Raw genomic sequence first — 23,121 nt, 5'->3', positions numbered from 1 at the left:
CAAAAAAGAAAAAAAAGAAATCCAACGATTACACAAACCTATAATGTAGAAGTCAAATATTCCATAATTCCACCTGGAAGGTAACCACCATTGCAGTTGCTTAGTAACACTAATAAATAAATGAATAAATAAATAAATAAATAAATAAATAAATAAATAAATACGATTTTATCATTTGGAACCTTGGAATTGTAAGAAGAAATATCTCCTGTTTACTAATTTGTTTATGCCTTATATTAAATAACATCTCATTTTCTATTGAAAAGAGGCTTTTTTGGTTCTTTTTCTCTCTCTGACCTTCAATATGTGATGCCATTGAGAGTCCTGGTCTCTATGAGACAGTGAACTGGGCCCCTTGCTCATTCCCACCTTGCTTGGTGGAAACATACCCGCAAAACTATACAGTTTAAAGACTGTCAAAGGGGTAACTTCCGTGGGTAGCTGGAAGAGCTCATTCAGGGTCATAGGAGAGGTAAGAGGCACTGTCAGATTTCCCCACAGGCCGTATCCAATATTGCATTGGTCTATGACTCAATTCTTCAAAAATGTGGGGTCTGAGTTGGGGAGGTTGTCTCTAGTATGGAAAGAGTTATTCCAAGTCTCTGTGTTCCTGACAGAGCTGAGAAAACAGATATTGCACATTGATATGGAAGATTAACAAGCCAGAAATATAAACATGTCCATCTCCTGTTGCCCTTTCCAGGATCTAAGGATCAGAAATAGCAAGTTCTAATTTCTCCTAGTAATTTCCAGGCATCAATGTAAATCAGATTACCTCTTTAGTTGAACTTGTTTATGCCAAAGGAAAGTAATACTTGGTGGGAGCAACTTAGCACTTTGAAATTTATAGATCGGAGGTGACACGAGAACCAAACACTGAAAACTTTGGAGTAAATTGTGAAATTTATCCACTTTCTTCCCTCACCCCCCAAGTCGAAAGTGAAGGATTATTATGATAGAAGATATGAAACCTGGAGGGGTCACTGGGCACTGATTTGGGTTTCCAAAGGAATTTGAGATTAAGAGACTTAAAAACCAGAGGCTGAGCAAGACTCCAAATGAGGAGTGATATATGGAGAGCAAAGGTAGAAATAAATGAACTTCCAAGGTAATCATAATGGACAAGCAGCGACCGCAGACTAAAAGGACTTTCCCATGGTGAAGAGTTTTACCAGGAATGCAAGAACGAACCTCAGAGATTTAGATTAAACAAAGAAGGGAAAATTCAATAATGGATAGATCACTAAGGGCAGCTCTAGAATAGGTTTCATGTGGGGTTTTAAAAATAGAATAGTCTCATCTAGTCTAATGGCTGAAGGTGGAAAGAATGTGCTGGGTAAAGAAGGGAAGAACTTCCTTGTATAGGGCTTCACAGTTTTTAAGATTTATATTTATGAAGCTGGCCTGATCTCATTGTAGTGCCCCCCACCCCACCCCCAAAGCTCTGAGAGAGCAGGGCCAGAATTACTTCACTAGTGAGGAAATCTGAAGACAAAGAGCTAAGTTCCACTTGGGAGGGGAAAGATGAAGGAAGGAAGGCAGACCTCGGAGGGTTTTGAAGTTCAGGGGGAAGTGAGTTTTTGTGTGTGTGTGTGTGTGTTTTTAAGAAAACACTTGTTCCTTTCCAGGTACACTTGATTACTCACTGTTAAGTAGGCGGAAGTCAATGAATGGGTAGGAGCCGCGGCGTTCAGCAGGAACCCCCGTCTGACCCCTTAGTCGTACATCTCCTAGAAAACAGAAGATCCAAACAAATGTTTGAAAACATTGCCAAGTGTATGCACTTATCCTCTGTAAATCCTCTTACGCACTTATGTCACTGGAACCAACACCAAATGTCAAGAGAAAAATGATTTCCATTCACCTTGCTTAAGAGAGTGCCATGTGGAAGAGATATTTAATGAATGCTGAATGCAATAAATTTGGCAATACCCTAAGAAATGAAGCAGCGTTTCCTTTTCTATTTGCCTGGAAGATGGCTCTGTGAACATTTTTGTAATTGACAAAGTTTCCACAGTCTTTTTGTACTTCCAACAGCTGTAAAGATGGAGCATTGTCATCTGGAAGGACAAATGGTGAGCTGGGATTATAGCTTTCATTCTTATTCGAAGTTTTAATCACCCACGACGTCATTTCTCTTGGTTCTAGCACAATTGTTTTCTGACTGGCATTCCTCAAGGCTGTACCATTGATGTGCTTTAGAATCTGCTCAGAGGAAGGCCAGCCTAGCTCCAGGTACTTCAGCCTCCCTTAGACATGTGATAGTCTGTAGAGTTTCTAGAACTTATTTGTAGGTTTTCCTTAATGTCTGTGTATACTTTCTTTTTTGGTGTGTATCCTGCCTTGCCAATCAAGGGAGGTAATGAAGTCAAGTGGAAAGAGCCTGGACTTTAGAATTAGGTAGAGCTTGGATAAATCAGGTTTTGGGCCTCAACTGCCTCACTTCAAGATGTCATTGGTAGGAGAATATAAAATAACACCTGCTGCCTGGCAATAAATGCTGGTTTTATTTCCTTCTACATGTCTGCAAAGCAGGCACCATGCACATTATGTGTTTTGCATTTCTCCAAAGTGCTTTGTGTGTTGTCTGGTACTTAGCATTCTAAGTGAATATCCTCTGTGGACAAGAATAGATAGAAAGACTAAACTCCCAATCAGTACATATACTATGGAATCAGAAGAGAGGTAAAAATACATGAGACCTAACATATTTCTGGAAGATCTGAATCAGGAAAGGTTTCCATTCAATGCGTAATGAGGCCACTCCCATAAACCACTCTGTCCCAGACACAAGATGACATGGGACCTCAGCCTGGGAGTGGAGAAGAGAAGACAAGTCTTCTCCCCATTCCTGGAGTTAACCAGGGACTGATGAGATCCTCATTGGCTGTAACACATGCAATTGATTGTGTTTAAAACATCCCTCATAGATGGACCTGTGTGGACTTGGGCTTATTAACTGTAAACCCGAGCCCCTACATTATTCTCTGCTTTGAATTTTATATTGGTACCTCATTTAACGCTTTGTATAATCTGATATTGTAGTGACATATTGGTACTAAAGAATGTTACAATTTATGGAGTATAGGGAAGTGGAAGGAAGAGGGAAGAGATTGAAAAGTACATTTCAAATATAACTATAATCTGGCATCAAAGAAGGGAAGCTATTTGCATTTGATAAATTCGTGGGGATAGATGGTGAGTAGTTAGAGGAAAGCCACTGGGGACAATGGAAGCGTTGACCTCTCCTCAGCAGTTGTCTTGAACACCCTCTGTTTATAAATCTCTAAAGAGTTTACAAAGCACATTCACAAACATCACAGTATATTTATTTTCTTGTTTCTTTCATTAGATTCTCATAATAGCCTTGTGAGGAAGGTCGCTATTAGTCTCCTCACTTGGTAAGTGAGAAAATAGAGTCTCAGAGGAGGAAGTGAAGGATGGCTGGTCACTCTCCGAGCCCCAGCTCAGGGCTCGGGCCCCTTACAGGCATTTAGTAGATGTCTATCGACATGAACTGACTGCCTGAGTTTATGGCACTTTAAAGTTATAATTAGCAGGGCTAGTCCTTAAATCGAGGTTGTTAAACTTCATAAACAGAGCTCTCTCCACAATATCATTAGTTTCTAAAGTTATGCAGTATGTACACCTGGTTTTTAAAATGAAAACAAAAATCAGAGACCCCACACGATAGAAGATGTACTTTTAATAGCCAATGAGAAAATACAGCATGTCGAATGGATATAACAAATTCAACACAGTCTTTAAATGAATTTCTATTTTATGAAAGACAGTGAGATAGACGTATACTTCAAAAACTACGCACAGATGAGACTGTGTTAATTTGGTTTATAAAGTCTGCTGGGCTTGTGGCTTTGTTGATCTCTTGTGTCATCCCTTTGGGCTTCTAGGGGTTTTAGGCTCACCGGTTGGAAATCATTTTGTCCCTAGTCTTTTTTTTCTCAGTATTACAAGAGTTCCTCTTGACTTTGTAGTCCTGAGGGGTATGGAGTAAGACAATCAGATCCTGTTCTGAATTATCAAGGCATATATTATCTTCAAGTAAGAAATGGAAAGCAATTATTACAAATATTATTCAGCAGAACTGAAATTACCTGGCAACTCATTTACTCAGCTCTTAATTAAGCAGACTTTTCATGATGCAACCCCACTTTGGGGAAAAAGAGACAAATAACAACGAAGCAAGTTGATGGCAAAGATACCTAAACAAACAAACAAAACAAATCAACAGTAGCAACAACAACTACAAAACCCATACCCGAAAGTTTCCTTTCAGTGCTTATACTGTCTGTAACTGCAATTACAGTCTTGAAGCAGATTACTCATAAACCTAATAATGGCCTTTAGATGTAGTAAATAGTTGTTGTAGAAAAGAATTATATCATGTTAAAAATACTAGTAAGGCAGGAGGCAGGACACTTTTAAGTGGGCTAACAATGCATTTTAGAAATTTTTCAATGTGAAAAGTTAAATACAAACAAACCAAACACGTCGTATCTTGAGCATTCTATTTAACTGACGCTCTAATGTGGTAACATTAATGTTTTAAGTATACATTTCTAATGTAGAAAGACCTCGCTCCTTCTCCCTTCTTTCATGAGACCCTTCTGATACTAAATTGCTTCAATATGCTTGTGGGAAGAGGGAAATAATTCAGTAACAACAGTCTTCGGAGACGCAGAGGCCACTGGCTGATGTCTGAAGAACAGAACGAGAAGCGTCCGGCTGAACTGCTTTTACTGGCCTGTGGTCTCAGGCAATCCTCTATTTACCTAAGGCCTTATATCCAAGCTAAACAATTATTTTGACTATTCATTAGGCCCTTGTTTAACTTAAGCAACTTTCTTTCTGGCAAATGAAAGGTGCTGTGGACCCAGGGTAGGAAGCGTTGACAGCTCAGTTGTGTCCTCAGTCTGTTCTTATTGTGTTCCAAAATGAAACAAACAGCAGGGGAATTCTTATTTTGAAAGCACTGCTTCTCTTTTGCCCCTTTAGGCTGAAAACATAACATGTCGTCCTTGGGTATTTAAAGCTGCAAACACAGGCAGAGAGCTGAGCTGAGTGGCTCCAGGAGCCAAGACCTGAAGACAGCCACTCACCCTCCCAGGGGACCTGGTTCTGGGATGGACCTCTTGCCCACTTGGCCTCTCGGGCTGTCTCTGTTTAGTAGAAGCTTGTGCTGGGGAGCAGACGTTATGTGGCCTCTTATGTAACTGGCAAAGAGAGTGGAGACTCTGATGGTGATGACAACTTACAGTGGCTGAAACACGGACCACATGACAAGAACCAGACTCTGGCCCCAATCCTGGTGTCAAGGTCACTTCAGGGTGGGGAAAGAGGGTAGGCAAGGGACAGAGCAGTAGCTACTATGACTATGCTCCTCTTGCGTCTGAGATGAAGAAAATCATGGTAATGGCTGCAGGGAACACAGCATAAAATTCATAGCAGGGGAGTCACTGTGAACGAAGAAGATGAAATGGTGGTAGAGTGAGAAAGATCCTGGAGCAAGCCAAATAGAGTGGGAGAGAAGAATCTCTCACCACAGGTATCCCTTTGAACTTTCTTAGGCATTACTAGTTCATGTCACTGCTGCAAATTTGCAAAATGAAGGCAGAGAGAACCCAGATCCCCACATCTCAGACAAACATTTTCACTATGCTGCACTGCCTCAGCTGGCAGCTTTGAATATTTCAGATGACTACTCTCAATTAGGAAAGTGAATTATTTCTCCTAAGATGTTTATCTAGCCAAACAAAGAGGAGGAAGTTTGTGCAATTTAAGCACTCCATAGATTTATGGGATAGGACAGGCAGCCAGTTTAGATAACTCAGGCAGAGATGATTGTTCTGAGGGCCATGAGCTCACATGAAATCCAAGATGGCTGATTAGACCCAAATTTCTCATCCAGAGGTTCAATCTTCTGCTTTACTTTCTTCAGAAAGGCTGGGTCTGTCTGGCCAGTAAGGACTACGTGTTGACCTGGCAGAGTAGGAGGCATCCTGTTCATTGATCTGCTGCACTAATTGTGTATTCCTGGGCTGTTGCTGGGAGAGCTTTGTGTGTAGGAAAGAGAGAAACCAGGAATTAGTTGTCCAGAAACCACACTTTTGGCAAAAGGGACAAAAATAAAGTTTTTCTTGCATGTGAAAGAAAATTCTTTCTTCTCTTTTTTAAACACCTTGATGTTTATATCAAAATAGGAGAAAAGGGAAATTTCATCAAGTTAGAGTCTCCAAACAATACTGTACTACATTGCAACTTAGCTTAGAATTATTAAATACTTGGGACAGATATGCATTTGGGGCTTGAATGCTGCAAAAGTGAATATTAGATAACACAGCCTTTATTCTTTAAAGCAGGTAAGGAAGGTTTTAACTCAGACTAGACAGTCTTCAGCTTGATGGTTTTACAGAGGGAAAATGAGGGAAAAAAGTTTTAATCACCAGAAAGTCAGGAGTCTAATAAAAAAAAGATATTGAACAAGAAGCAGCAGGAATGTCTGAAGAGAATTCTATGAAGCTGTAAAAGAACTTAAAAGAACACAAAGAACATGTGTTCTTACAAAGATTTAGAAGAAGGGAAATAATCTGGGGAGTCATGTTAGGGAATATGTGATCTGGGTCTGCCTTCAGTAATGAAAATACCAGTGTAAGCTTGTATGTGATTCACTTATTTCTGGGACAATGCTTCTTATCACCAGATTCTCACCAAAGCAAAGTTTGTTGTTGTTGTTTTAAATACACACACATACACATACACACAATGCCTGGCACATCGTAGGCATGCAAAAAACAGCTGTTATTCATATTTTGTTACCGCTCTGAGATTCCTGCCTTTCACCGAGCTCCCTCCCCCATGATAGTCGGTACTATTTAGTAGGAGGATTTCTAAGTCAGGAACTGTTTTAAGGACTGTATATGTATAAGCTGGTTTAGTCCTCATAACAGTTGACCTGAGGTAGTTGTGTGGGTTATCCCCATTGAACTGAGGTTACAAGCGACTGAACTGGGATCAGAAGCCAGGTGGCTTTGGGAGCCCTTGTTCTCCAAGCCACTGCTGTGAAGGGCCAAAGTCCCCATTCCCCACAACAGTTATGGGGTACGAGCACCCTGATGTTATTCATTATTTTCTTGATCTTCCTAGGCTGTGTTTCTCCTGTCTCTGCTGGGAAGGCCTGGGCTAAATAACAGTGAGTCCCAGAACTATGTCCCGAGGAAAGCTCAACGTTTATCCTGGGCTTCCTCATGGCACCATGATAAGCCCAGTAAACAGGTGCTGTGGACGTGATTGGGAACAAGAGTCCCCAGTGGTGCAGGTGAGACCACAGGGAGTCTAGACTCTGCTACATCTAGTGTCTTGTAAGTCAATAGAACTCTTGAGAAGGTGGGTCAGCAAAGGGGCCAATTCTAGGGTGGGCTCAGAGGGGACCCTAGATTAATTCAGCTCATTTCAACAACGTTCATGCAAAACATTATACAAAGTGTCAGAGAGTAGATGGGGAAAAGGGAAATATAAGATCCAAAGATGTCATGTTGGTGCTCAGCTAGTTAATAATGTAGAAGAGAGTCATAGAAATGAGCAAATATGGTATAAGGCGGAAGGGCTCTAACTTTTAATGATACTGGGATATGTAGGCTTGGATCCTCCTCTCAGAAACATTATGAGGCTTTATGATTTTATATTGACAGTAACTTGGAGATTTCTGGGTCTCAAACGGCTTCCTTGCAATCTGATAAAAATGTTTCACTTAGTAGGATTTAAAGAGAATAATTTAATATTTAATTTTAAAATTTAATATAATTTTACATTTAAAAGGACTTCACTATTTAGAACTGTGCTTGAAGGTGAGATTTAGACTCACATCAGGTCTCCAGTAAGCAAATTTCTTTGGATACAGGCAAATGATTTAAATTCACAAGGCTCTTTTCAGAAATAACTTCTTCTTAGGAAGACATATCATTTGTATCTGACGAATGTTTTAGCCTTCTGGAAAAATAATATATACAGTGGGAGAGGTAGGGGAGGAAAAAGAGAGAGGAAGAATGGAAAGAGAAAGTGGGTAGAAGAGGAACAGGAGGAGAGAGGAGAATACACAGAAAATGGACACGGGGAGGAATTAAATACTGGGGCTGAGGAAGAGGAAGGTGTCAGGGATAATTCTTAGATTTCTGTCTTGCATACTTTGGTGGTTGGTTGTGCCCATCACAGAAAAAAGGAAATCTCAAAGAAGAGTTATTTCATGTCCTCCACTTGATACATGATATTTAATATAAAGGACAATTATGATACATGATATTTTTAGCAGGTGATACAATAGTGAGAAACCCTGGGGACAGTCTTGGCCTCATGGAGTTTACAATCTACCAGAAGGGACCGTACAGAACAATTATATTCATAAACATAAAGTTGTAACTTTGGATAGTGAAACAAAGGAGAGGTATATTGTGTTAAAAAATTTATAATGGACTTCACCTTACCAGAGAAGTTGTTAATTTCTCTGAGAAGGTGACATTTGAGCTGAGATCTGGTGAATGAACAAGAGTTAATTGAAGGTGAACATATGTCCCAATTTGCCCTGGAAAGTCTTGATTTATGCCTGTTGTCTTCCTGGTGTCATTAGCAATAGTGTCCCTTTCACACTCCAAAGTATCTTGGTTGGATCATACCTTACATGGTCACCCTGAGTGCAGCAATCCTGGCAGCAGGAGTGCACGGCTAAAGGTCCTACGGCAAAAGGGTGGCATATATAAGGTACCACAACAAAGCGAAGTGCATCATACATCATAGCAAAGAGAACAAAGTGGATGGGGAGGGTCATGGGTTAAAACGAGGTTGGAGAACTGTCAGGGTTCTGTAGGACAGGCTGACGAGTGTGGCTTTGTTCCAAGGGAATTAGGAAAACACCGGATGATTTAAATGGGAATATGATGTTATCAGATTTGCTTATTAAAAAACAACTTTGGGTACAGTATGGAGAATGGACGGAGGGGGAAAAGAATGACTAGTTAGGAGATCACTCTAATTGTCCAGGTCAGGAAAGATGGTAGCTTGGAAAGGATGGTGGTACTGGTAGAGAGGTGAATAGATTTTAGAGATATTTAATAGAATTGGCATGTGGTGAGGAATTGCATATGAGAGCCAAGGGAGAGGAAAGTATCAAAGATAATTCTTAGATTTCTGGCTTGCATAACTGGATGATTGATTGTGCTAATCACACGGAAGGGAAAATCTAGAAGGACCAGATTTGGGGGGAAAAGTTTGTGCACTCAACCTTAACCACATTGAGTTTAAGGGCTACTGAGATTTCAAAGCAAAAATGTCAAGTAGGCAGTTGGACATATGGGTCTGGGACCCAGAAAAAATGTCTGAGATGGAGATATCAATTTATAAGTCAAATAAAACTATGGGCATGTATTAAGTTGCCCAGGAAATGAAGTGAGAGGTGAATAGGGCCCAGTATCCAGCCCTGAACAACTGTTACATTTAATGTCTAGCTGGAGGAGGAGTCTCTAAAGGAGAAGGGGAGCCGTGAAGGTAGGAGGAAATCCAGAAGCTCATTAGGTCATGGAAGAGAGTAGTAATTCAAGAGGGAGGGAATGGTTTTCAGATAGAGCTTGGTGAAAGAGTAAGTGAAATGATAATTGGAAAAGAGTCCTGTGGATTTAGTTGAGTGACTGTAGTGAGAAATAGAAGCAGAGTCTTTTGGATATCACATAGAGCTGGGAAATTGGGAAGGCTTTATTAAGGAGCTGATATTTAGATGGGTCCTAAGTAATTGGTAAAATTGTGAAAAGTAGCACTTTATAGCGTTGGCTCACAATTGATTCACTTATGATCACTGAAATGAAGGGAAGGAAATTTTTTTAGGAAAAAAAATCATGCTGATCTGTAGTAATCCCTAAGAATGATATTAGTAACAAAATATAATTTGAAAACTGCACGGAGGTCATGAAATTGCTTGTAAAATTTTTAACATACACTGATAGCCTATCAAATTACTGCCTATACTTTAATATACTTCAAGAAAAAAAAATGTCTAAATGAAAATCACTGCCTAGAAAAGTATTCATTGGGAAGAAAAGGATGGGCACATCAGTGAGAATAAATATAATTAATAAAACACTGACCAAATCCCCATATCACTGGATAGTTTCTTGTGGTTTTTGAACTTTGAATAATTTGAGAGAAGCGTTGTAATGTATTGTTTGTTTTCATGTGCTTCTGAACTTCCTGAATCTGGCCGGGAACAAGGACAAACCTGCCAAAATCCTGCAAGAAAAGATGTTGCTGATCACGGGCAGGAAATACTCCAAGTCCCATGAGATAGCTTATTCTTAGGAGACTTCCACAGCAAGTCTGCTGACCTCAGAAGGAGCATCAGGCCACCACACTCACTGCTGGAGCCTGCTCACGGCCAGGAGGTATTTGCGAGTCTTCATTCCAGGCGTCTGTGCCAAGATGGCACTTGGGATTCTTTTAAGCTCCAAGTGTTGTTCATTTTTTTGGGTTTGTTTTTCAGAAGGGAAACAGATGGTAAAAACCGGACTCAGTAGGGAAATGGTTGAATCGATGGTATTATATCTATGTTATAGGATATATTTTGCTATTAAAACCAGTAACTTATATTTCTATAGTAATAGCTAGGAGTCACTGAGCATTTAGTATGTATTTAGTATTTAGTAACGTGTGAAGTACTTTTCATGAATTAACTCGTTTAGTCCTCTCAGTGACAACCTTACATATAGGTCCTGTAATCAGTATCATACCTGAGAAACAGAAATGTCACATCACTTTTCCAAGCTGACACGGCCAGTGAGCGTGAAAGCAGATTGGCAACTATGGTGACTGTGCCCTTAACTAATATGATACAATCCCTGTTAAAATATGTCTTGATCAGAAGTGAGAGCCATGGTATATTGTTAGGGGAGGGTAGGTATTATATAGTATTTACCTGCCCGGTATATCTCATAGAAGGCAGGAATCAAATGAAATCACAGGATAAAAGGGCTTTGTCAATCACTTTGTAATAAAGTTTTATTATTCAGAATATTCTTATTGTTATATAAATATTAAATATATATAACATACTGTATGTTACATAAATTCTGTATTATAATATAAATAATATTATTGATATTGCTATATAAATCTAGGGCAGTGTGAAAGTGTATTCAAAGTGAAGAACATTACTTTTTGATATGCAGTTAAACATGTGAATTAAGGGTGCTATCGTCAAATGTGCTTGGGAAACATAGAGGTTTCATAAAAATAAACTTTTAAAATTGCATTGTTATTCACTACATTGTATCTTCTAAATCTCTAATCCCTGCCAAATTCACATGTTGGAGCTCTAACCCTCAGCACCTCAGACCTCAGAATGTGAGTATATTTGGAGATAGGTCTTCTAAAGAAATGATTAAGTTAAAGTGAGGCAGTTAGGATGGGTCCTAATCCAGTCTGACTGGTGTTTTCCTAAGAAGAGGAGATTTGGACACGTGAGGAGATGCCCCGGATGATACATCAGCAGAGAAGAAAGACCGTGTGAGGACACAGTAAGGAGGTGACCATCTGCAAGCTAAGGAGAGAGGCCTTGATCTTGTACTTCTAACACACAGAACTGTGAGAAAACAAATTTCTGATGTTTGAGACACCCCCAGTCTGTGGTATTTTCTTATGCTAGGCGAAGAGGCTGCTTCTCTTGACGAAGAATTGAGGAATTCAATATTTCCAGTTTCATCAGGGGCTTCCCATATGTTTTCAGGATCCTTCCTTCCAATCAATGCCCTTACTTTACAGTAGACACCCTGCAATGTTGGGAATTCAATGTGTGTGTAATTCACTCATTAGCAGGATGAGATTCTGGGCTTGGTTTTCAGGAATCTCAGCTCTGCAGCTACAGGAAATGAATCTCTTTCAGGGCAGACATAGGCGCTTTCAAGTCATTTATGCAGCACTTGTTATATCCCTTTGCTCCTTCTTTTCTTTCCCTACTTTGTTCAGCAACATTAGGAACAATCAACCAATCTCATTACACTTGTTAGTTTGACAAAAAAGTTCGAAGGAATCACATGCATGGCTACCCAGAAACGTGCCTCTTACAAGTGTTCGTTTAGGAATACCCAGTGTTGTTATTTTGTGTATCTCTATTGCCACATCACACTACAGACTATCAGTACTCTCTTTACTACTAGAAATAGAATAAGTAGCGTTCTTTAAATCTAATCAGATTAGAGAGCCAATTCTAGAAAATTGGAATCAATTCAGAAAACGCATCCTTAAGATTCTGTTCCTCTAGAACCATTCGTGATACCAAATCTGTATTAGTCAGCCTTCTGTTTCTCTGGAGGACCCTGACTAATCCATGCTGAGATGCCTCAGATCCTTCAATATATTGATGTTCACTGTGGCTATCCAACGAGGTGACAGCATCCAGCCTTTCCCAAACACAGTTGTCCACAAAACGTGTTTTTAAATTATCTTCTAAGATGACTGTTTTGGGAAAAATAATTGAGTGTATACTGGTCTGCATGGAGCTTGTGTATGTGTGTGTGTGTGTGTGAGAGAGAGAGAGAGAGAGAGAGAGAGAGAGAGAGAGAGAGAGAAAGAGAGAGAGAGAATAATACTTAGGTCAAAATCTTAGACCTGGAAGGAGCTTAGGGTTCCCTTACCTTTCCTTCTCCGGTACCATCACTTCTTACACTCTTGTTCTGTATGACTAAGTCTACACCTCTGGGTCAAATTCAAATGGGATATTTATCCATTTATCGCTCATCTATGTTTTTGAGTGCCTACAATGTGCCAAACCCTGTTCCAGACCCTGGATATACAGCAGTGGACAAAACAGACAAGACGTGACTATTCTTGTGGAGCTCAGATTCCAGTGGGGAGAGACAGATAATAAATAAAATCAATAAATACATTGCCTATAGAGACATGGCGTGGGTGCGATGGGGTAAAATAAAGCAGGGAAGGGACGAGGCAGTGCTGGGTGGCCTTGGTGGGGATGGGGCAGCAGTTTAAATAAAGGATGGTTTATTTATTTAAAGATTGCTCTGAGGTGTCTTGGTATAGACATGAATGAAATGTGAGAGGTGCCACAAGACCATCTGGAAGGAATATTTCAGGCTCAGGGAACAGCAAGCACAAGACCACAAGGAACTTGTCTGGTATGTTCTAGAAACAGCAAGGAGGCCAGCATGTTGGAGCAGAGAGAGTGTTGGGCGAGTGGGAGGAGATGAGGGCAGAGAGATGACAAGTGGGGAGGTGGTAAGTGAGGGAAGCAGTATATAGTTTAGGGTCTCAGAGAGAAACAGGGACTCACACAAAGTTTGAATGAGAGAGACATGATCTGACTAATGTTTTTAAAGGATCACGCTGGCTGCTTTGTTGAGAATAGACTTTTGGGGAACCTTTATACATTAAAAAGATCCCCAAATGAATGTGTTGTCTTTTCTTATATCCCAGGTCCCATCTTGTGTCCTACTTATGGTAAGTCCAGTCATTCACTAAAACCTGTTACTGTGCATTCCCTGCACCCCCTGCACTGCCCCAAAGGTGGTTTGATCAGTCATCAGGGTGGGCACACTCTTAGGGCCCCAGTGTGCAGGGCCTTCTCTAGAAAAGGGCACAAAGCCACAATGACTATTTTCCTGGCTTCAAAGAGAAGGTAGAAAATGGATCTCGGCACCTGGCTACTTCATTCACCAAGCCAGCATCAATTTTATACGTATATAAGATACAAATATATGTATTTTAGGGAGAGGTGTATTTTGGAGTATTTTTTATTTTACCTATAAAATTAATTAAACGGTTTTTTGCAGGGTATATACTTGGAGGAAAGACCTTGTGCCATATTGATTAGAATGAGGACTTTTTAGAAACAGATAAAATATGAAACTCAAGACACATTGGCTCCTGCAGAAGCAGTTTGTGAAACCTGCACTTCTGTGACTAGACCTTACTCATGATAGGACCAACTGGACCATACATTAATTTGCCCAGTCAGAACCGTGCTGTGCTCTGAACACACATCTCTCATGTTTGTTTACTCAGCCATCATAACTAAACTTGGTGACTAAACTGAAGTGGAGTTACTTTATAAACAGAGATCATTTGATGTTTTTTTTTTCACCAAATAAAATTCAGACAACTTTTGCCTTTTTTATAGTTTTCTAACACTTTTCCTATTCTCCATAATTCCATCAGGATTATTGACAGGAGCTTAGCAAATATATCTGCAAATAGCTGGTATTATAATTCACTAGACCCTGAAACTTGAATTTTTGCAAAATGGCCCTTGTTTTTATTTTGTCTATTTGTTTTTTTACTTTCTTGGGTTTCCATTCCAACACTCCACACTGACCTTTTTTTTAAAAAAGCTGGACTTCTTCTTTTGAATTCATGGTTTTTGACAAGAAGGAAGACAAAAAAAATTTTTTTTAAATGAGCATTGAGCTTCTATTGTCTTTTCTTAGTCTTCCGCTGCTCTTAATGTTTTGCCTCTTCCCTAGACCAGGAGGCAGTCCTTTTCTATCCTTTTTCTTTAAAGGACATTTTAATAAATCTTTTAAAAATCCTCTTTATTACTAGTTTGTGTCACACATTTGTATTTACTTTTGGTTAGATAAACCCTCCTCTGTCTTTTGTGTATGTTAATGTTTTAAAAATATTTGAACCTATCAGAGAACTTTTCGTACACTTTCATTGGCTTCTTTAGGTAAGCCTCTCTATTCTTGATCACTGAGATATTTTGCGATCTTAATGTAATGTGATTTCCAGGTGCCACAGAAATACAAAGGATCATTTAAGAAGACTATGAAGGACTATATGCCACCAAATTCAATAACCTAGAAGAAATGGACAAGTTTCTAGAAACATATAGCCTTCCTAGGCTGAACAATGAAGAACTGGAAAAACTAAATAGACCGATCGCCAGTAAGGAAATTGAATCAGTCATCCAAAACCTTCCCAAAAGCAAAAGTCTGGTACCAGATGGCTTCACCAGTGAATTCTACCAAACCTTCAAAGAGGATCTAATACCTGTCCTACTCAAACTCTTCCAAAAGATTGAAGAAGAGACAGTACTCCCTAACTCCTTTTATGAGGCCAACATTACCCTGATACCAAAACCTGGTAAGGATAACACAAAAAAGAAAACTACAGACCAATATCTCTGATGAAGAACGATGCAAAAATCCTAAACAAAATTCTAGCAAATCGAATACAACAATACATTAAAAAGATTATTCATCATGATCAAGTGGGGATCATCCCAGGGTCACAAAGATGGTTCAACATACGCAAATCCATCAATGTAATATATCACATAAACAAAATAAAGGAAAAAAATCATATGATTACGTCAATTGATGCAGAAAAAGTGTTTGACAAGATACAACATCCATTTATGATTAAGATACTTAACAAAATAGGTATAGAAGGAAAATACCTTAACATAATAAAGGCCATATATCACAAACCCTCAGCTAATATCGTAATTAACGGTGAAAACCTGAAACCCTTTGGTCTACATTCAGGAACACAACAGGGCTTTCCCTATCACCTCTACTTTTCAACATAGTGTTGGAAGTCCTCTCCAGAACAATCAGGCAAGAGAAAGAAACAAAAGGCACACAAATAGGGAATGAAGAAGTTAAATTGTCATTCTTTGCAGATGACATGATGCTATATATAGAACACCCTAAAGACTCCACCAAAAAGTTATTAGAAACAATAAACGAATACAGTGAAGTTGCCGGCTACAAAATTAATGTACAGAAGACCATTGCATTCCTATATACTAACAATGAAATCTCAGGGAAAGAAATAAAAAAAAAAAAATTCCTTTTGCAATTGCAACAAAAAGAATAAAATACCTAGGTATAAACTTAACCAAAGACCTATGTGCTGAAAACTACAAGACATTTTTAAAAGAAATTGAAGAAGACACACAGAAATGGAAAGACGTTCTGTGCTCATGGATTGGAAGAATCAACATAGTTAAAATGGCTGTATCACCCAAAGCAATATACGGATTTAATGCAATCCCCATCAAAATCCCAATGGCATTTTTTAAAGAAATGGAACAAAAAATCATCAGATTTGTATGGAACCACAAAAGACCCCGAATAGACAAAGCAATCCTAAGAAAAAAGAACAATGCTGAAGGTATCACATTCCCTGACTTTAGCTTGTACTACAGGGCAACAATAATCAGAACAGCATGGTTTTGGCAGAAAAACAGACACATAGACCAATGGAATAGAATTGAGAATTGAGAAATAAAACCACATAAATATGGACAGAATTTTTGACAAAGAAGCAAAAAACATACAACGGAGAAAAGACAGCCTCTTCAATAAATGGTGCTGGCATAATTTGAAAGCCACGTGCAAAAGAATGAAACTGGACTGCTGTCACCATGTACCAAAATTAATTCAGAATGGATCAAAGACTTAAGCATAAAACCTCAAACAATAAACTGCATAGAAGAAAACATAGGTATTAAACTTATGGACCTTGGGTTCAAAGAGCATTTTATGAATTTGATTCCAAAGGCAAGGGAAGTAAAAGCTAAAATAAATGAACGGGACTATATCAAACTTAAAAGTTTCTGCACAGCAAAAGAAACCATCGACAAAATAAAGAGGCAACCAATTGAATGGGAGAAGACTTTTGCAAACAGTGCCTCTGATAAGGGGCTAATATCCAAAATATACAAGGAACTCATGCAACTCAACAACAAAGAAACAAACAACCCAATTGAAAAATGGGCAGAGGACCTGAAGAGACATTTATCCAAAGAGGACACACAAATGGCAAATAGACATGAAAAAATGCTCAACATCACTAATCATCAGAGAAATGCAAATAAAAACCACAATGAGATATCATCTCACCCTGGTTAGAATGGCTATCATCAACAAGATAAATAGTAACAAGTATTGGAGAGACTGTGGAGAAAAAGGAACCTCATACACTGTTGGTGGGAATGCAGATTGGTGCAGCCGCTATGGAAGGCAGTGTGGAGGTTCCTCAACAAATTACGAATAGAATTACCACATGACCCAGCAATCCCTCTCCTGAGTATCTACCCAAAAAATTTGAAAACATTTATCCATAAAGACAAGTGTGTTCCAATGTTCAGTGCAGCTTTATTTACGGTGGCCAAGACATGGAAACAACCAAAATGTCCTTCGATAGATGAATGGATAAAGAAGTTGTGGTATATATACGCAATGGAATATTATTTGGCGGTAAGAAAAAAGATGAAATAGACCATTTGTGACAACATGGATGGATCTTGAGATTATAATGCTAAGCAAAATAAGTCAGACAGAAAAAGCAGAGAACCAAAGGATTTCACTGATATGTAGTATATAAACCAAAAATAACTAAAGAACAAGACAAATAAATGAGAAACAAAAACTCATAGACACAGACAATAGTTTAGTGGTTACCAGAGGGTAAGGGGGGTGGGGAGGTGGTACGTGAGGGTAAAGGGGATCAAATATATGGTGATGGAAGGAGAAGTGACTCTGGGTGGTGAATACACAATGTGATTTATAGATGATGTATTACAGAATTGTATACCTGAAGTCTATGTAAAATTTATAAATATAAATATATATATATACACACATACATATTTATATATATGTGTGTGTGTGTAGTGTGTATATATATATATACACACTACACACACACATATGTATATAATGTGATTTCTATGTTTCTTATCTACAAACCCCAAAGTCTGAGAATATATCTTAGCAATCACTGGGAAAACAATGTGTGAATTAACTGAATGAACATACATTATAATAACCTTGTCTTTTAGAGTTTTCTGTCCTTATTAAATTTTATTGCTTTTTAGAATCTATTATGATGGTAACATAAATAGCTTACTTTTTTGAAATTAAAGTCTAACAATGCTCAGAATTCCCTTGTTTTCTTTTTGGTGAATTGCACTATACCACTTTCCTCTTGTGATAATTAAACCCAGAGAAGTAGTTCTTCATGTCCAAACCCAATTACATGATATTAAGCTGTTTGAATCTGAGAACTGGGGATGAAAAACTAATCCAAATGTATTGAAATAACTCTTTTGGAGATGATAAATAAATAAACAAACACTAATGTTCCTTCCTAATCAATGTTCACTGAGTACCTATTATAAGTCTGTTGGACTTGTGTATTATTATGTTAGAGATTTCTGGTGAGCAATATAACATAATGACAGCGATTTTTATGCCAGCAGGTGATATTCAGGGGACAATTTCTTTTAGTGCTAATTGCTTAGTTTTTTTCACATCTGAAATGCTGCTGCTTTTGGCTTTATTCCTAAAGGTATAATTGTAACTGATGGATGGATTTATGTGCATTGTGTAATTTCTTCTGTACTGAGTACAATCTTGGTGCTTTGTACTGCTTATCATTTCAGACATTCAAGAGCCTGCTATCTGTATTTCTCCAGGACTTCCCTGCTTTTTCACTTCATGACACACATAGAAAATAACATTTGATTCCCACTGGGTTAAATGTCTCTGGTTGCTCCTGTCCAGCGTCTTTTGGACCGGGATCTTGGTTCTCCGGGGCTTGCCCTGGGGGGCCGGGTGGGGGGGCATTGTCTCAGCACACTGAAAACCCAGTCACAGCACACTGATTGGAAAACTGTGATCTATACATTTAAGATGATACTACCTGGAAACAACCCTCAAACATGGCTTGTTACATGTTCAATTTCTTAGAATATATGCTTTTTGAGGTCATAGAATCATAGAAACCATCTTCAAAGAATCTTACTTCTTATCAGCAAGGCTTGGGTAGGGTGGAATGTAAGTCATAGAAACTTGCAGTAGAAGGGGACCATCATTTAAAGCAAATGTTTTTGTTTCTGTGGACTGACATGGTGGTGGCCTGGAAAAATATAAGCTCTCGCTCACATTTCACCTTCTAGTCATATGCTTCAGCAGGACATTTTCTCTTATTTTTTTCCACTATATTTCTAAATCGCTCAGGATTTTACCTCTTCATCTCCCATTTCCCTCCCATTCAGATGGGAGGAAAAAAGAAACTACACTAACATTCTACTCTGTTTTACAACTATCTAAGACCAGTTGTTTTCAATCAGATAGTCTGAATTAATGAGTCTGGAGTGAGTCTGGGCTCATGTATTTCTACAAAGATTTTTAGTGACATCAATGGGAAGACAGTGTTGAGAACTGCTGATAGGTACCCGTGGGATAATGAGAATTTTGTAACTGAACACACATGTGAAAGGACACACCCCAAAGCACAATTGTTCAGCAAAACAGAGATGAGATATGAGGCAAAGGCAAATAGTACAGAAAGCAAATATTGACAATATGCATCATCGCTGGGCATTTCTGAGTGTGTTTTGTTGGGATTTGGGCACTTCAGTCGGGGGAATGGATTATCACTGCTCTGATGAGCTAGTAGAGTTTTTGTGGAACAAATCAATTTGTAGAATTTTGAAAAGACAGAGGTGGTGAAAATGTAGAGTGTGAGTTCATAGATCGGCAACAAAAGAAAGGCCAGAGCAGCAGGTGGGGAAACAGATGGTGCAGTGGTTTGTTTGGGGAAAGAGAATTTGGGTCAGTGGGAAGCAGAGGAAGGGGAGATAAAGACTCTTGGCCCTGTAATGAGAAGCGTAGTCATTGAGCAAAAATCAGGGCATTCTGTTTGAGGTCTGGCTTATAGTTAGAAGCATTAACTTCAAGGTACATTTTTTTTTTCTTTGCTTAGGCAATCAGAGCTGAGGAAACACTTTATCAACAACAATCTGTACTCACACTCCAAAGCAAAACCATAACAAAAATAATACAACGTAGTAATGTTGAAAACTCCTTACTAACAAGATGAAGAGCACCATAGAATACAGGTACATTTTGTATTATTTTGTATACAGGAGTCACAGACAAATTCTGAAGAAAAATACTGGGAATGATACGAAACTTTATTTTATTACATAGCATCTGTGAAGCCATCTCTTTTCTCTATAACTCCTTCAACTAGATGCACAATTCTCCAAATTCCTAAACAAGGACCTTTAGGTTTTTAGTATACCTTTAGCAATAACTTATCACCAGCTTTCTTAAGGATTTATTTCTGGGTCTTTTCTAGAATTTTCAGCATAGCTTTGTTCTCCAAACCTTGATGCTCCTCCACACACATTCAGACTGTCTCATAACTATGTGAAGGCTATGCTCCCCTGCCAATGGAAGGGTATTATCTCTGATGGTACAAAATGAACAGTCATTTCTGGGTCATTCAAGGTTAATGTTAATATAGGACTCTTTGGGTTTAAAATTTTCATCTAGTGTTTTATACCATCTCAGAGGGCTGCACAATTGTTAGCAATCACTGTGTATATCACTAAGATAGGCAGTTTGAAAAGATGGACGGTTCCAGGGGCATTGTATACTTGTGATTGGGCAGAATATTTGTAGTGCCTACCAAATAGCTAAAAGTGCCTTCTGAGCACAAGAGGTAGAAAATAAGGAAGAGAGAAAAAGACACACACAAAGAAGTAAATGTTTAGAATTTAAGTCCTTGTGGGTAAGGGTTCTGCCTAAATGTGACAAATATATGTCATGAATTAAAAATATTCAATAAATATTTTGTTATTTTATTTTATCCAAGTGTATTTTTTTTTCCACTTGGGAATATGCCCTATATAAAGATGCATAACATGTTCACTTTGGCAAACTCATTTCCATTCATTTCTTGTTTTTCGGCATTCGGAAAATCTACAACGGTGTCAATATAACATTCTGATTATGTTTTTCAACTTCCCCATTCATTTACTTGGCTTTATACAAAAATAATATTCAAAAGATGGCCCCAAAGAAAATATGCTGGGTACCAGGGTCATCAAGTGAACAATTGCATCTTTCTCTGAGACGGGAGCCGGGGAAATGGACCAAATTGCAGGAGGTAGAAGCACATGTTTGTAGTCTTCTCTTTTCTCCATTTTTAATAGCATGGAACCATTTATTTATTGACTGCTTGAAATAAATTCAAATAGAAGAACTTTGTAAATGCTGTAGTCTCTGGTAAGACCTACCTGGTGCCAATCTTTTTTGTTATTCATGAGACGGCCTCAGAGAGTTTGAATGTCTACTCTTTTTATCCAAGAGTTTGTGTTTTGAGCTAAAGTTCTTTTGTCTGGTAAACAAGCTGAACAATAATTCATAAACTCGCAATTCTCCTAGGACTGAATTGGGATATCATCAAGCCACATTTAAATGGGCTTCAAATATGGTAGAAAATGAGGCACCTGTGTTCTCTGAAGAGTTTTACTTGTGTTTCACTGTTTCTAGGTTAATAAGAACATTTCACAGCTCCCCCTGTTTAATCTTGTGGGTAGGTGGAAAGGACTAGAGGCTGGGGAGTGGGGCTCCTGAGGAAGAAGACCCCTTTCTTGCAGTATTTTTTGTTCCTTCCATGTACTTGGTTTTTCTTTTTCCAAAGAAATGTTTTATTATCTTACAGTTACCACACAATACACCCATTTAAAGTGTATAATTCAGTAGTTTCTGGTATATTCATAGACAAGTGTGACCATCATAAGTCAACTTTTGGACATTTTCATGATCTCAAAAAGAAATCCAGGACCATTTAGTTATCACCTTTCTAGGCTCCCATCCTACCCTCCTTGGCCCAAAGCAGCCACTAATGTACATTCTATCTCCAAAGATTTCCCTATTCTGGACATTTTATATAAATGGAATCATATAATATGTGGACTTTTGTTCTAATTTCATTTTGCTTTATGACATTTGTGGTAATGTTCTTACATTGTGATTCGATAACTTTTAATGTGTCCCTGTCTTCTCTCCTCACATAGGTCATGCTCTCCCTCAGTAAGGAACATCCAGTATACCTTCAATTACTGTTTGTGAATTTTTGAACCAGTTTTTCTGGTTTTCTCACCTAATACCAAGAGGGTTTGTCTGTCATGTCTCCCTGAAAAAGGTCACACTGCTTCTCTCCCACGTTATGGAGTAGCCTTTTCTCTCTCTCTCCCCATCAGTATGACAACATGTTACAACAGGGACGTATGTAGTACATGTACAGAACATGCTATAACATATTACAAACTCAGGTCTTCATTTCCTGCATTTCCAGCTAGGAGTTTTTACCTAGCTCCATCTGATCCTATCTCTCTATTCTGTCCAATTTTCAGGATTGTTCCTTTGTAGCCTTATTGCTTCCTGGTAAAAAATAATCAAGGTAACATCATTTTGTGGGCACTGGTGTACTGGCAATAGGATGGATTGCTCCAAAGAATTGCCACTGATTGTCTGCTCTTCCTTCTGTGATTTAGAGAAAGGACTTTCTCCCACCAGGACTGACTTGTTGAAACCATGGAAAGTCGAATCGTTTATTTGTTTGTTTGTTTCAATTTCTGGGATAGTTCTCAGAGCAAAAAATTTACCAATTTCAGTTATAAAACATCACTCTGCTTGCTACATATCTACATTGCATTACAATCTCTGAACAAACATAAGAGAATAGATTGCCTTCATGTTAGGAACACATATATGTCTATATTCTTCAAAGTAGGAATATGTGTACATGAGAAGGATTCTTTCATTCTCCCTTGTGGAGACTATGTTATTTAATTAGGAAGCTTTGCATACCTTAGACCTTGAAAAGTAGGGACCAGAAATTACTGCTTTCTAATTGCTTGTCTAAGTTAATGTTTGCGAATCTCAAAAAATTGTTTACATTCAGCCAGAGTGAAAGTTAACTAGGCCTCATTCTTGTAGAATTGACTTAAATTCCAAGTCAGAATAAATTTAGGGTGGGGGGAATATCTCTTGCTATTCCTACTTTGTGATAAACAAACTCAGAGGAAAATGTATTTTCTCTCTTTCCTTGGAGTTAAAAAAGTCTGTTAGGGAAATTTTGAAGTACTGTTTTTTTTGTAAGCCAAAATTTCTGGTTCCCAATTAGGGAGCTTGAGGAAAACGGACTGCTCCATATGGGATTGTACATTACTCACTCTCTGAAATTCACTTGTATTTGTGTCTCTATCATCAATCAAAATAAGATGCTCAGCCATACTATAAT

The 23,121-nt window shown here is 38.5% G+C and overlaps 1 protein-coding gene across 4 annotated transcripts in view; it reads right to left on the bottom strand.

Moving 5' to 3' along the window:
* Nucleotides 1-23,121, bottom strand: part of PDE7B (phosphodiesterase 7B) — a 386,530-nt gene that overhangs the window by 70,888 nt on the left and 292,521 nt on the right. For all 4 annotated transcript variants that reach the window (XM_033102909.1, XM_033102908.1, XM_033102906.1 and 1 more), the window contains one exon: nt 1,647-1,730. In XM_033102909.1, the coding sequence (XP_032958800.1) occupies nt 1,647-1,730 (84 nt within the window). The remainder of the gene's footprint in view (nt 1-1,646; nt 1,731-23,121) is intronic.

Source organism: Rhinolophus ferrumequinum, chromosome 3 (assembly GCF_004115265.2).
Source record: "Rhinolophus ferrumequinum isolate MPI-CBG mRhiFer1 chromosome 3, mRhiFer1_v1.p, whole genome shotgun sequence".
Taxonomy (NCBI): Eukaryota; Metazoa; Chordata; class Mammalia; order Chiroptera; family Rhinolophidae; genus Rhinolophus; species Rhinolophus ferrumequinum.
Note: the sequence above shows the minus strand (reverse complement) of the source record. Positions and strands in the feature narration are given on the sequence as shown.